This window comes from Strigops habroptila, chromosome 3 (assembly GCF_004027225.2).
Source record: "Strigops habroptila isolate Jane chromosome 3, bStrHab1.2.pri, whole genome shotgun sequence".
Lineage (NCBI taxonomy): Eukaryota > Metazoa > Chordata > Aves > Psittaciformes > Psittacidae > Strigops > Strigops habroptila.
The window spans coordinates 66,963,582-66,977,430 of NC_044279.2; the positions used below are offsets into that span (position 1 = coordinate 66,963,582).

Sequence of the window (13,849 nt, forward strand, 5' to 3'; positions counted from 1 at the left end):
TAAAACATGAGACCAGAATTTATCCCTTAATAGGAAGAAGATTGCACACTAGAAGTGTGTTCTAAGAAATTCTGAACAATTGTGATTATGTTTTTCGCAGCAATCACAATCCAGCCACACTAAAAATTCTGTATTTCCAAATGCACTGAAAAATTCAAAATATTAAAAAGGAACAAGTTCATATTGCCTGGAGAAACAATTTCAGTAGTTGGATATGTATAGTTAACCTCTCAGCCACAATTATTTAACGATGTGTGTTTTGAATCAAAAAGGAAATCCTAGTAGGAAAAAGCAAAAAAGGACCATCCTGCACATCATACTCTATCCTAATCGTTCATCCTGTATTCATTTTCTGTATTCATATGCATCATCCCTGGCAGTGTTCAAGGCCAGGCAGGATGGAGTCTTGGGTGACATGGTTTGGTGTGAGATGTCCCTGCCCATGGCAGGGGGGTTGGAACTAGATGATCTTTAAGGTCCTTTCCAACCCTAACTATTCTATGATTCTATGATTTTCAGGTCATGCCCACTAATCTGTAATATAAAAAAATCCCAAATAAACAAATAAAACAACCAACCTTACAAACTCTCCTGAGTTCATTTACTTCTCTCTGTATTTCTCCTCATTTCTACACTTTACATTTACCTCAAATTCTCCAATTCCAACTGCTTTTCTCAGGAATCATACACACATCATTGGAAACCAGTAAAAGAGAAAAACTGTTCAATATATATCACCTGGTCAATACCCCGTCCTTTGCATTGAAGAACAATTACTTCTAGGAGTTTGGCTGCATGGCACTCTGCATCTTCTCCTGCATCTCCTGTTAATACCTAACAACCAGGATGACAATTTAGTTTATCAGTATGAATCACTGATAACTTTGAAATCAACTGTGCTCCTGTACCTGCATACATCAAAAACCCTCTACATAGCGTATACGTATCTATTCATGTCATATTTTGTGAAGGAATTAAGACACATAAAAAATCATCTCTACAGGACATAAACAAGGATAAGTGGCTAAAGATGAATTTAAAAATTTTGAAGAAATTGCTACAGTTCTTTATGAATGTTAGTATTTTCCTCACTTCCCCTTCATTCTCATCACTTTCCATTTTCTAAAGGAAATGCTACTTATAAGAAACATCGATGTTTTCCACATTCTGTTTCCATTTTTTTCCTTTAATTCTAACAGGCACTGGCAGATTAGCAGCCTGGCAAAGTGAAGTCCTAACTTTAGGCTAGTTTCTGATTAAAAAGAAAGTCTATGCAATCACTGTACGTGTATGCATAGTTTCGCATGTGAAACTAACATGTATGTATGCACATACATGTGAAACTGACTGCTGCTTTTGAGTACATTTCAACCCTATGGTCAGTGTCAATCAAGCCTGACAAAGAAGCAGAATTCTCAAACACACTGAATTTCCATAAGTTTCTTAAAAGTAAGATGGTAGCTAGATGCCTAACACTCTATAATGCCTAAAATCAGAGAAAGGCTGCAGTGTGATCTCATACTTTATTTTAGATGAGAGAATCAGCATAGAAGAGAAACATAAACGTAAGAAGAACTTCAAATGAATTCAAACCTTAGCTGACAACTAGAGAAATCCAATTGCAGATAAACAACCCAAGGAAATCAGGCTTCATTAATTCCTCTACTTACCAAAATAGCTGTTCATAAAAGAGAGTCAAGATGAACAGCAACTTTCTCCCACACAGTTTTGTACGTGTAATTTATTTAAAAGCATGTCACTTAACAAGTGTGAAAGTGCTATGTGTACTCGGAACTGAGCCGAGACCAAATTTCATTTTGTTCTGAAACGACTGCCAACCACCTGACATGTTCAGGTCACTCTGCTAATCTGATTGTTACGTACCAATGATAAGCTCAACAGTAAGAATGAGAAGCCTTACCTTTTTACACATAGCATAAATGATTTCTAAATGCTTTGGGTTAGACAGTAAAGTATTAGTGTCAATGGTCACATAATTATGCAAGAGAGGCATCATATCTGCAAAACAGGGAGAGCAAAAGAGAAAAAAATTAAAAACTAATTCATCCAAGTGCTAACCAGTGAGGCTGCAGTCCTGTAATGGAATTCATTAGCTCAGATTCTTGGATATGGTTGGAAATACGGAAATTCAAACTCTGCAAAAGTCTACTTAGAAGAATTCTTCATTAAGTGCACTACGCAGGGTGGATTGTCAGAAAAGGAAACAGAATTTTAATTAATTAATTTGTAGTTTCACATTAACTTTGTATATTTCAGCTTGCTTTGAGTTCAGGATCTCCTACAATAACTGATCACACTGACAGATTTGAACATGCTTCTCCTACTTAAATATGCTCCTGTTATACTCCCACACTAAACAGACGGTCAGGGCATGACTCAAATACATGATCATTTTAAACTAAAACATTAAATGGAAACAACCCTTACTAAGGTGGGTTTTAGAAAGTAATTCCCAAGCAGTAGAAACAATAGAAGTGATCATACCTGCAAAGTACTCAAAGCAATCCTGCTGGAAAACTTCATATAGAACACCCAAAAGCTGCCACATTTGAGGTGAAATCATCTGGCATGTCAAGCTGTAGGCCAAGGAGAGAATTTCTTCATAAAACTCTGGAAAGGAGAAACAATTTGAAGTTGTTGAAGTAGGGTGTTTTGAAAACCAAAAATAGCTTGCTAATACCTTGAAATCTGAAACCAAGCCCCGAGTCAAATAACAACTAGAATATAGCAATTAGTAACTAAGTCAATATGTAGAAAAATAATACAAACTGGAAAAGACTCCTTTCGATGAGCTTTATGTTGGCTATAGTCACAATGATATGCATAGTTTTCCATTACAAATACACACTAGAAAATATCAGCACAAAGACATTGCTTCTAAACTATTTACTGAAAAATATTTTCTTCCCTCAACCTTTTTTTTTTCTTCAAGGCCTTATCCCCAAACTCTGTAGCTCTTTAATCAAGGGTACTGATAAAGCAGTAACTTCATTGCAGCCCATGTCCTTAAAACACAAATGTAATTGCAGATATTGCCCTTTAACACAGCTAGCCAGAACTATAATCAGAACTGCATCTTCTGCTTTTGAGTCTGACCTCCAAAACACAATAACCAGCCTGACTAATGTACAAGAGATCAGGAGAAACAAATCATAACTGAAAATTAACATCTTTTTTCTTTAAAGAAGCACACACACAAAAAAGATGGTTCAGAAAGAGAATACTGTTTGCAATAATAAATTTAGGATTTTTTTCTAATGTAAAAATATATAATGTTTTCCTAAAAATTATCTCTAAACCATACCTATAACATGTTTCTGCAAAACAAGGCCAATAATCTGTAAACAAATGCTCTCGAGCTGTTGAGTTATCTGAAATAAAAACAAAGAAGTTTATTTAAAAACTTAGAAATACAATCATTTAATCAATGTATTTGACTTAAGTCAGTTTGACAAGTTCTTCAAAGCAAAAAGGCTTTTATCACTTAAATGCTGCATTAATGATCGGAATATTATGAAATAAAGCCTCACTGATGTAAGCGTTCATTTTCAATAAACAGTATTGCTTTAAAGCTTGGCACTTACAGCATTTTTCTTTTTATTAAAAAAAAAAAATCTTATTTTATGTTTGTTCTACAGATCCTATCAAAAACTGTATCTGTTGTCCTGTCTGGACATGAAGTAACACTGTACTCAAAGTGTTTGAGATAAATCCTCTGTCCAAAAACTTTGAAGTAGAACAGAAAGAAAGGAAAAGATGCTTTTGCCTAATGTCTATGGAGAGCTTCCCAGAGTATGCTCAGCAAGAGGAGGCTCATGCAGAAAATCAGAGCATACAACGGTGTCGAAGTCAGGATCAGCCTTGCCATGTTAGACAGACTACATTTATGAATTAAACTAAATTAGAAATATATGGCTACATTATAAATCTAATTAAAGCCAGCAAATACAGACATTTCATGCTATTACCACAGGATCATGTCTACCATAATTAGACATGATCTTGCAGGGTGTCAAGCTTTCTGGGCTTGTTCTAGCAAAGGGATTAAGAATGTGACCACAGATTCATCCACTTACCTTCAGACATTTGACTCAAGAATTATCATCCTCTAAACTCTCTCCATACTCAGGAGTTTTCAGTCTCATATGTCATTTCTATATCATTTATATCACTTCTAAAATGATTTAAGATCCTGAGATGAAGAGCACTCTGCACAATAGTTTAGTTCGTGCTTTACGCACGAGAAAGAAGCTGCTAAATTTACACTAAAACTACACCAACCCCAAAGTTTTTCCTAGGCTAAATCCTGAAGATCCACTTCAGACTATCATTCCTGATGCTCAGCTTAGCTACCAGATTTCATTTTAGCTTTCAAAAGATGCAAGGGGTTCTTGGAATGAAATGAAAGATATTTTGAAATCCAAAGGAACACAATGGTCTTACAAGAAAATAATTAGTATTTTAATGAATCTATTTTCAAAATTATAAGCTCCATAAAAATATTTCACACTTGCAATGAAACACTCTCACTGTAAAACAACGAAGCAAAACAATCGAGGACAAAGCACTTTTATGCCAACTGAGCTTAAAGTTACTGACTGACTGACTTTGCCTCCTGGATCAGACACTGAACTCCTTCCTATCTCAGTCAGCTCAACTGGTATGAGCAGAATCTTTCTTCCCTGAATATGTGAAACACAGACTTACACTGCACCACAATTGGGAGACCAAATCCTAGGAATTCTATCCAAGAAATTGCTGAGTAAACAACAAAATATGAGTCACCACTGTAAAAAATTAGCCTTATGCAAAATATTTCTCCCTGAAAATCTATTTCAACAGTCTGTAATACAAATATCTGATTAAATAAGAGCTATTTAATAGCTCTTACTGACCAAATTGACCAAAATAAGAGCTAAAGATTTTACCCTCAGGATATAAATTTCCCTCAAAATTGAGAGTTCAACAGTTAAAAAATCATAAAAGTAAACTGGGCTTTAAATCCAAATTTGTCAGAGATCACTTGGTACTAGTTCACCATGCTACTATATTAAATGCACATTCATATCAACTCAAGAGATGCAACGTACATAGAAGCGCTTGTTGTCATGAATGAAAGGCATAAGGGAACAGCAGGAGAAAAGACGTATTAAAAAATCTCACCTCCTTGTGATCTTCCACAACTGTCAGAATCGTGTCAATTGTGTGCAAGATGCCCATGGCCATAACTGTTTTGTCCTCTACTTCTTCATATTCCTCACTCTGAAGTACTTTACCAAATATTTCAGCCTATGAAAAAAACCAACCAACTTGATATTCAAGTGCAAACTCACATTTCTAATTCATCATGCAAAACCAAGACAGCTAATGCAACAGCAGCAATGCCTTATCTGTAAGACCTGTCAGCACTGAAAAATACGTTCCTTACTTTTGAAAGGAGAATACAGAAAATTAAAAACTCCTCCTTTTTGAGAAGTCTGGGTATGCTGCACCATTTGAAATATTAAATAGGTAAAAGATTGGCTCATTTAAATGAGTGGCAAAATTCAGTATCTTTGAAAATCCACAGGTTGTAAAGATGCTTCATACAGAAATGAATACAGTGAATACTATAGGTGGACCTTTATAAAGATTACTTTAAACAGCATGCACTTCAAACAAAGTTCATTACAGGTTTACCAAACTAGGCATGTGCTTCTGACTGGACTGTTGTTTTTACCATTGCCTCTTACCAAGTGCTGAGTCATGTCCACGGCGATAGTAGCTACCTCCTGACTGTATTCACAGATCATCTTCTGGATTACATTAGTAAGATCGTCATTTTCCGTCTCTCTAACAATGTGCAAGAGCTCTTGCATAACTGGCCTTACATAAGGCTTCACATACTCCTTGGCTAAAAAAATCCAAATAAAACTAGGTGAAATTAACTGCCCATAAACACAAACATCCAGTATCTCAAAACTATTATGTAACTGACTACTCTTGAATAAGAAAATTTTTAAAAGTTAATTCACTAAAAAATCCCAAAAGCCAAAAAACCTACTCAAGGCACTTTTGCAGTCCATAACTAGTAAACTAACAAATAAATAATTTACCACATTCAATACTAAAACGCCATCTACAACTAAAATCCACTGTTTTGGGGGACCACATGCCACCATTCATTCTTAAAGATACAAGCTATTTCTCTTCACTAAAGAAAAACAAAGACAGGTGCTATTTACTTTATTAAAAGAAATACGTTAATTCTAACTCTTTTTATGCAGAGACCTGCAGTAAAAACTTGAAGTCAGAATTCTGGGATGTACACAGTAACTAATGGGCAAGTGAAGCTGTCTAAAGATGATGAGATGTTCTGAACTCTACTCTTTCAAATGGTAGAAATGTTTAGATGAATCTACACTAACCTCATCAGTGTATGCAACTAATGAATCACTGTAGCATACCTTGCTCTTGGTTGCTTATTAACGTCTGAAGAGCTATGGCTGCTTCTACTTTGACAGGCATTTCCTTATCTTCAATCAGGCTCTTCTTTGCCAACTCTACTGCATTCCTCAAGTTTAGCTCATTATGAAATTCCAAAGCACTGAATGAATGAAGTACCCAACAGGACTGCACGATGCAAAAAAAAAAAAAAAAAATATATAAAGGCAAGTTTAGGGACTACTACAATTTTTAGCACTTTTTAACTGGTACAAAACCAATGCTAATTATCTTTATTTGCACATATTGCCTTTTTTTTTTTTTTCTTAATTATAGTGTATTCCTACAGTAAATGTTACAGTTTTTGCACTCAAACAGTTCATAGAATCATAGAATGGTTTGGGTTAGAAGGGACCTTAAAGATCATCTGGTTCCAAGCCCCCTGTCATGGGCAGGGACACCTTCTACTAAACCAGGTTGCTCAAAGTCCCATCCAACCTTGTACACTTCCAGTTCTTTATCTTCCTTTCTGAAATCCTATAAATACACTATGGACATAATCGGCATTCATAATTTTGGTCCTTCTGGGGGGAAAAAACACAACAGAAATTAAAGAAAATTAAATGTTTGTTTATTCTGATAGGGGCAATTAGGGATTTTCTTCAAGCTACACCCAAACTGACATTACCTACTCTGTGGAACTCCTACCTATTCTACACAATCATCCAACCACTCTAGTTTTTGAGATCTACTCAAGAAAAATGGTCACAAAAGGGCCACAATCAAGGAGGTAAACAATAATATGAGAAACTTTCCATTAACTCATTTAACTGACAAACCATTTTTAAATCAAAATGCTGAAAAATTACTGCACAAGGTTGTTATCTGAAATTTTAGTATGTATTTGCTTTATTTCTTTCATTAAGAATGAAGTCAAACTGCAAAGGAAAGAATCATGGCAAATACTGAAATAGTGATATAACTTGTGAACTTACTCTAGCTCTGAGGTACCCCAGGTTAGACATGAACAGTGGAAATACATGATTCTGTAACACCAGCTCCATTTGATCCTTGAAGACACTCTTCTGTTGGTGTAAATAAAAATTAGTTTTGGAGATAATTTATTTTACATACTTCGTTCTAGCCAATATTCCATTTCAACTACCAACCATGGGAAATACAAAGATTTATCTATGCCATAAAAGTATTAGCTCACACAAAGATCTGGATCTCGTACCTTGAACTGAATAAACCTCATAAGCATAACAACTTCAAAGCAGATAGATGAACTGTACATATAATATTCAACTCTACGTTACTCATTACAATACTGTAAACTGGAGTTTCCATTTTAAGGCAATTGATTCCAGCTGATTTTTCTTAAAAATTAATTAGGATCAATAAGCTGGTACCTCTGTTCTTTCTACAAAGGAGTACATACATACCTGAAGATAAATATAAGCTTAGTGTGAAACAGATCTGAGTTTCAAATTAGCTACTGCTACTATCAACATCTAAACTAATTATTTTACACACTACAGCAATGACTTACATCTTTTTTTGTTTATTAATGGACTAAGATAAGTTCTTTGTGATAGAAAGCTGGAGGATAATCAACAAAAATAATCTTTTATTATTCAAACCTTGGCAAATCTCAAGATATTCACAGGAAACCAGGACCACCAGCATGGAGACCTGGGACTTTCCTAGCACCTCTAGCCCCGGAATACTAGAAAAGATATATGCTGGGAACTGTGTTACCATCTAAAGGAATGATTCAGTGGCTGAGATAGGAAAAAGGGAGAAAGGGGACATTCAACACAAAAATTTATCTTGGATGATCATGCTTTTACTTCACCAACGCATGCATCATTTTTTCCCACACTAATTCCCCAACCTTCAGAAAAGCAGATGAAGAACTGGGCAGAGAAAAAAAACACAGAGAAGGGAAAACAAATTTCCTTTGTGCACACAGGTCAGAGATTTTCACGCATTAAACTGGAGCCACTGCAGGGAATCAGGCGGCTAAGGCAGGGTCACTGTGTTTTATGGAGCTCCTTACAATCTTATCTCAGTCAGCTCACCAACCAGAAAGCACTTACAAATCAAGTATTTTATGTAGAAACAAATAATGGAATTTTTCATTCTGCCAAATCCCAAACACAAGAAATTCAGAGCTGAGAGAAGTCTGCAATGTTTGGGGTTTATTACTCTTTTATAAAGTATACTATAACCTCATGTTTCAACACTGAAAATTTCAAGTAAGAGCAGTATACTGGAATAAATCCCTTTTCTTTTCCCCTCAGGACAGTGATAAATGGGTTTAGAAACCCCCAATCAATATGAAATCGTATTGTTTTCCTCACAACACAAACAATGTCCTCCTATAATAATGTCCACTGTCATACTCCAGCATGAGGGAGAGCATTTACAATCCAATGTAATCTACAAAACTTCTGCAAAAGTTACTGATGTTTCTGGATTTCAGATCAGATTATAGATTGGTACATTGGTAAAAAATAGATGGCAAATGTTGGTAAAATGTTGCTTGTAACATGATGACACATCCTGCACAGAGAGACAATTCACATAAAATAAATTACTTTTAAAAGGAAGCCTCCAGCACAAGGCTGCCATTCTCATGATAAAAGTGATAACTTTTTGGCAGTTATCATGGAGACAGGGCATACTTTAGACTCCACCTTCTACAAAAGCCTAAGGGAAACTGTAATCAATATTATATCGGAGTGCAACAGTGTAGATTAAATGTATATTCAAATTCCAGACAAATACTCAAAATTCTGAAGACACTGTATAAAAATTGGAGGAAGGTTAGAAACTCTGTGCTCTGTCCAGCTACTTTCAAAACTCCCAACTGGCTGATAAAATAAGACTTAAAGCCACACACTGCAGGGTAAGAAAGCTGGAAAGCTAGACAAAACATTCCTGCAACATCTTAAGTAAACGTTTTTCTGGAACCAGAAGAAGCCCACAATAGTGCAGGCTGTTGGGCAGTTTGCTAAAGAATCACAGAAAATGTTATTGATGGAATGCATGTTTGCTTTTTTAACACCCTTTCAATTTACTTGTAAAGCAGGAGAGTAAACAAACAGTGCTTTGGAGAAACTTGAGAAGAAAAGTATGCCTATAAAATGGGAATATAAAAACCAGGAAAGAATGATAATATTCGTAAAGAAACTAACCCTCAGATTCTTACCACACAGTGCAATCTCTCTATAGACTTTACACACATGGCTAATGGCTAGCCACACTTTATAAGTGAAGACTTTTTTACTGGAAAAGGAAGTTCATAACACGAATTACAAACCTCTCTCACTTCTTTACCCACATACCTTCAGTAAAATATCTGCTAGGGATCCTATAACATGCAAAGCTCCATCTTTTTTCCTTGGATCAATGTTTGGCTCTGTCAGAATCTGGTAGCAATATGCCATCATTTTTGGTAGCACCTATGCAAGACAGAAAACACACAATCTTCTGTTGTCAATTTTAATAGTATTGTTTAAGTTAAAAAATTCGTATGACATTTTCAAGTAGAAATTTCATCTTGGCCAAAGCAACTGTGAGGTATTATGTGTAGCATCTTTCCATAATTAAAATTTAGAAGTTTCCTGTTCTAACTTTTCAGGCCAACTTGTCAGAATTAATCTCCTTGAAATTTCACATTAGTAACAATAAATAGGTATTTTTGTTGTTGTCTTGAGGTAAATCAAAAAAGGTGATGAAAAGGCAAGAGGGTCAAACAGTATCGCACCCATTTTACTGTCTCACACATATATATACACACACACGTGTGTGTACGTATATGTATGAACGTATACATATTCAAGAAAAGCTTGGACTAAAATCTCATAAACTTATTTTAATCTATTGATTTTGGCAGTAATTTCTGAAGTTGACTAGACTTTGAAAGGCTTCTTGGCAAAACTAATTGTTTAATGTCATTTCCACACCCATTATGTGCCTTTCAGATACTATGACATTTTGACAGTCTCAGTACCAATTACGAAAATGAGGTCAGTGGGCAAGGACTGTTTTGACAATAAAGAAGAAGAAAGATCATAGGCTATTCCATCTGACATAAAGACTATGCTCTTCTCTAAAAATCTACCTGGAAAAAGAGCTCCATGTTTACTGGATGTTAAAATGGTACCCAGAGAAAAGTTTGCAGTTTTAGCAAACTGGCATATGCTTTCCAGGACTTGGCAATCTTTTGCACAGGTTACTGTAAGTATAGAAAGATCTACAGAAAAGTTATATCCTCACTTATAGAGTAACTATGAAATTGCTTTCATTCTTGCTAATTTCATTGTTGTCAACAGGATTTAAAATAGCATCAGTGAAAACTAATAAGGATCAAGTTCACTTTCCCCCAGCTACAGTTTGGGAAGCTCAGAACATCCCTGACAGAGGCTGTTTGTAAATTTGGGAAAATACCAGTAGATCTATTCCAACTCAGTTCATATCTGGCTGCAAGAGGAATCCACTTATTTATTTATAAATACACACATATTTTAATTCGCCCAATATTGATACCACTCAGCCAGGAAAGCATTTGACTATGTATTAGCAAGAAGATTTTTCAAGACTAGCTTCCTGGAGCATCTTCAAATTTAAGGGAAGATTACATTATTAAGGAAACTTCAAATAATTAAGAAGCACTAGTTCCATACCTCTTTTCTCTTCTTCGCAGCAGTATAAAGGAGATTCTGTGCTGCTGTTGTAGTGGATGCATAATCCTCAAATACATCTAACAAATAAAAAAAAAAATCAATTTCTGAATGACATAATAATAAAACTTTTATAATCCATCTTGTCTGTGGGATATGACAAAATCAGGGTGAATATGTAACCTCAAAACTATTGACAAGAGTTGTCTTCGCAGTGAGTCAGATCGAAGCCACACAGCTTATGAAAGCATTTACCTCTTGCCTTCCTGATCTACTGACAACTCGTCATTCCCTTCATTAGGGATGCATTAGTTATTCATTAATTCTTTGAGACAATGTATTTCGGGGATGAAAAATACTGGCTTTTTCTCTTTTTTTAATTAAAACTACTACAGGAAAACCAACAATACAGTTCAGTACCATCTGTATACCATATGTACACTTTTCTGGCTTGATTTTATTAAAACCACATGGGAAACTTTTTGTTTCTAAAAACTACTTGGATATGGGGTAGTTCTAAATCTGCTGAAAGTTGAAGCTTTTTAGCTTCATTCATTACAAGTAAACCTCCTTTAATCATATCGAAAATATCATTTGTATCTTGGAAAAAAAAAAAAATCTGTGTTGCCAAACATGTTCTAATCCAAACGTCCCTACACAAAAGATCTAAAAAAATGTAATCGTAAAAGGAGGTTAAAATTACACACTAACTTTTCCTGAGAACCTGAAGATAAAACATGATTAAGAAATACTATCAAACTACTGGAATTCTGTTCGAAACCCAAACATGCATCTCTAAACTTCAAATCAATGTAATTTCGTGCTTGTTTCCTTTTTTTACCTTTCATGACATTTAACTGTCTCACTACACATAAAAATAGAATTCACTGCTTATACAGCATGAACTGAATTCACATACTAAAAATGAGCAATGTATTTGTACGTCAGTGATCAACGCTATCTTGTGATTAATTATTTGCATAACAACTCTCCAAGGTTTTAACCATTCTATGAACATTTGCATTCTGTTTTCACATATATTAATCCCAAATCAATTAATTAAAAATTCCCAAATGCTACATATCTCTGTGGTGCCTGGCTTAAGGAATTTTTCCAGCCACATATGCTGGAAAAAATACATGTTGTATTTTTGACATACCTTTCTCTTTTCCAATGACATGACTCTTTTAATAAAAGTAATTATTCATAATACGGCCCTATTGTGCATGATTTTGCACTGTGTCTTTTGAAAGAATACATATATGTCATTATCTTACAATTTAGCAGTAATAATCGGGAAAAAAGCTGAAGACGTTAACGATTTTCAGTAGCGAAGAGCAAGTTGGGCCTCTTCTGGTCAAAGTGAGAGCTGCAAGAGATTCTGAAACTGGCATTAAAAAGTGGGCAAGCTAGTCTATTTGGGCTGCATTGAGCACATGTGAAGTAGTAAAAAATGTTAAGAGAATCATTTAAAGCTACCAGCCAAATGGCCAAAACTCACTTATCTGCTGCCTTCTTTTAACTCAGATTAACTGCGATTTAAGAAACTAAATTTTCTTCTTCCAGTTCAGGACACTGGTGAAGGCAGAGACATTACAGTGGCCATGCTGTTAATTGGGACTATAGTGCACAGTTATGATGAAAGCAAAAAAATAAACACAAACATTTACCGAATTTCATGCGGATATATTCATATGGATCCTCTTGCCAGAGCTCTTCATCTTCATCTTTGTAGCACATTAGAGAGAATATCACTTCTTCTGTTATACTCTAATATTAGAGAAGTCAAATACACATAAGTACACACAAAATCAAATTCCAGTACACGTTTCCTCCACTATGCACTAATTTATTAGACCTACTTTTCTGAAGAGTGAAATTCTTTTAACCAGTGTTCTTTAATTTTGGCCAACAGAAATAAGCTTACAATATACTTTTCTTTTGCAACAGTCCCAGACAGCAGTAATTATATAATCTACTCTTATAAAGATACAGTACCACACACAAAATGTGCTTCAGGACACAGCCTATAAACAGCAAAACACTGCATTCTGCAGAAGGATCTCACCAATGCAATCCATGAGAATGGATTTCAAAGTCCTTCTTTGTAAGAGTCATTGGATTAACTAACCACAAGAGAGGAGCTTATGATTTGAAAAAAATAAAAGCATAAAGATAACTTTTCACTTGTTCTTAGTTCACTTATAAAACGAGTTCAGTTTCTCACAATTCATATTCTCTTTGCTCACTATCTATCTGTTCACTACAATCACAGAATCACAGAGTGGTTTGGGTTGGAAGGAACATGCAGTTCCAGCTGCCCTGTCATGGCCAAGGACACCTCCCACTAGATCTGGTTGCTCAAAGCCCAGTCCAACCTGACCTTGAATATTTCCAGGGACAGGGCAGCCACAGCTTCTCTGAGCAACCTGTTCCACTGTGTCTCACCACCCTCATAGTGAAGAATTTCTTCCTTATATCTAATCAATGATGACTTTCCAAATTCATAGACAATTCAAAACATTAGTAACTAATAAAAGAACGTTATGACTGTCTGGCAAACTTCAAAAATACAAATATGGAACAGAATCTTTAGCTGAGTTAACAATATCTGCAATAAAAGGTAGTCATAATACTGAAAAAAACAACCCCATTCATGCAGAAATGCTATTTTTTGCCCAGATCAATTGCTGCATGAAACCTTCTCTAAAACT

The 13,849-nt window shown here is 35.2% G+C and overlaps 1 protein-coding gene across 3 annotated transcripts in view; it reads right to left on the minus strand.

Annotated features, from left to right (window-relative positions):
- IPO8 (importin 8) overlaps positions 1–13,849 on the minus strand; it is a 49,396-nt gene that overhangs the window by 15,580 nt on the left and 19,967 nt on the right. For all 3 annotated transcript variants that reach the window (XM_030478264.1, XM_030478265.1, XM_030478267.1), the window contains 11 exons: positions 12,806–12,905; positions 11,139–11,215; positions 9,798–9,914; positions 7,440–7,529; positions 6,468–6,633; positions 5,754–5,914; positions 5,185–5,310; positions 3,326–3,392; positions 2,506–2,631; positions 1,922–2,019; positions 739–834 (listed from right to left, as the gene is read on the minus strand). In XM_030478264.1, coding sequence (XP_030334124.1) covers positions 739–834; positions 1,922–2,019; positions 2,506–2,631; positions 3,326–3,392; positions 5,185–5,310; positions 5,754–5,914; positions 6,468–6,633; positions 7,440–7,529; positions 9,798–9,914; positions 11,139–11,215; positions 12,806–12,905 — 1,224 coding nt within the window. The remainder of the gene's footprint in view (positions 1–738; positions 835–1,921; positions 2,020–2,505; positions 2,632–3,325; positions 3,393–5,184; positions 5,311–5,753; positions 5,915–6,467; positions 6,634–7,439; positions 7,530–9,797; positions 9,915–11,138; positions 11,216–12,805; positions 12,906–13,849) is intronic.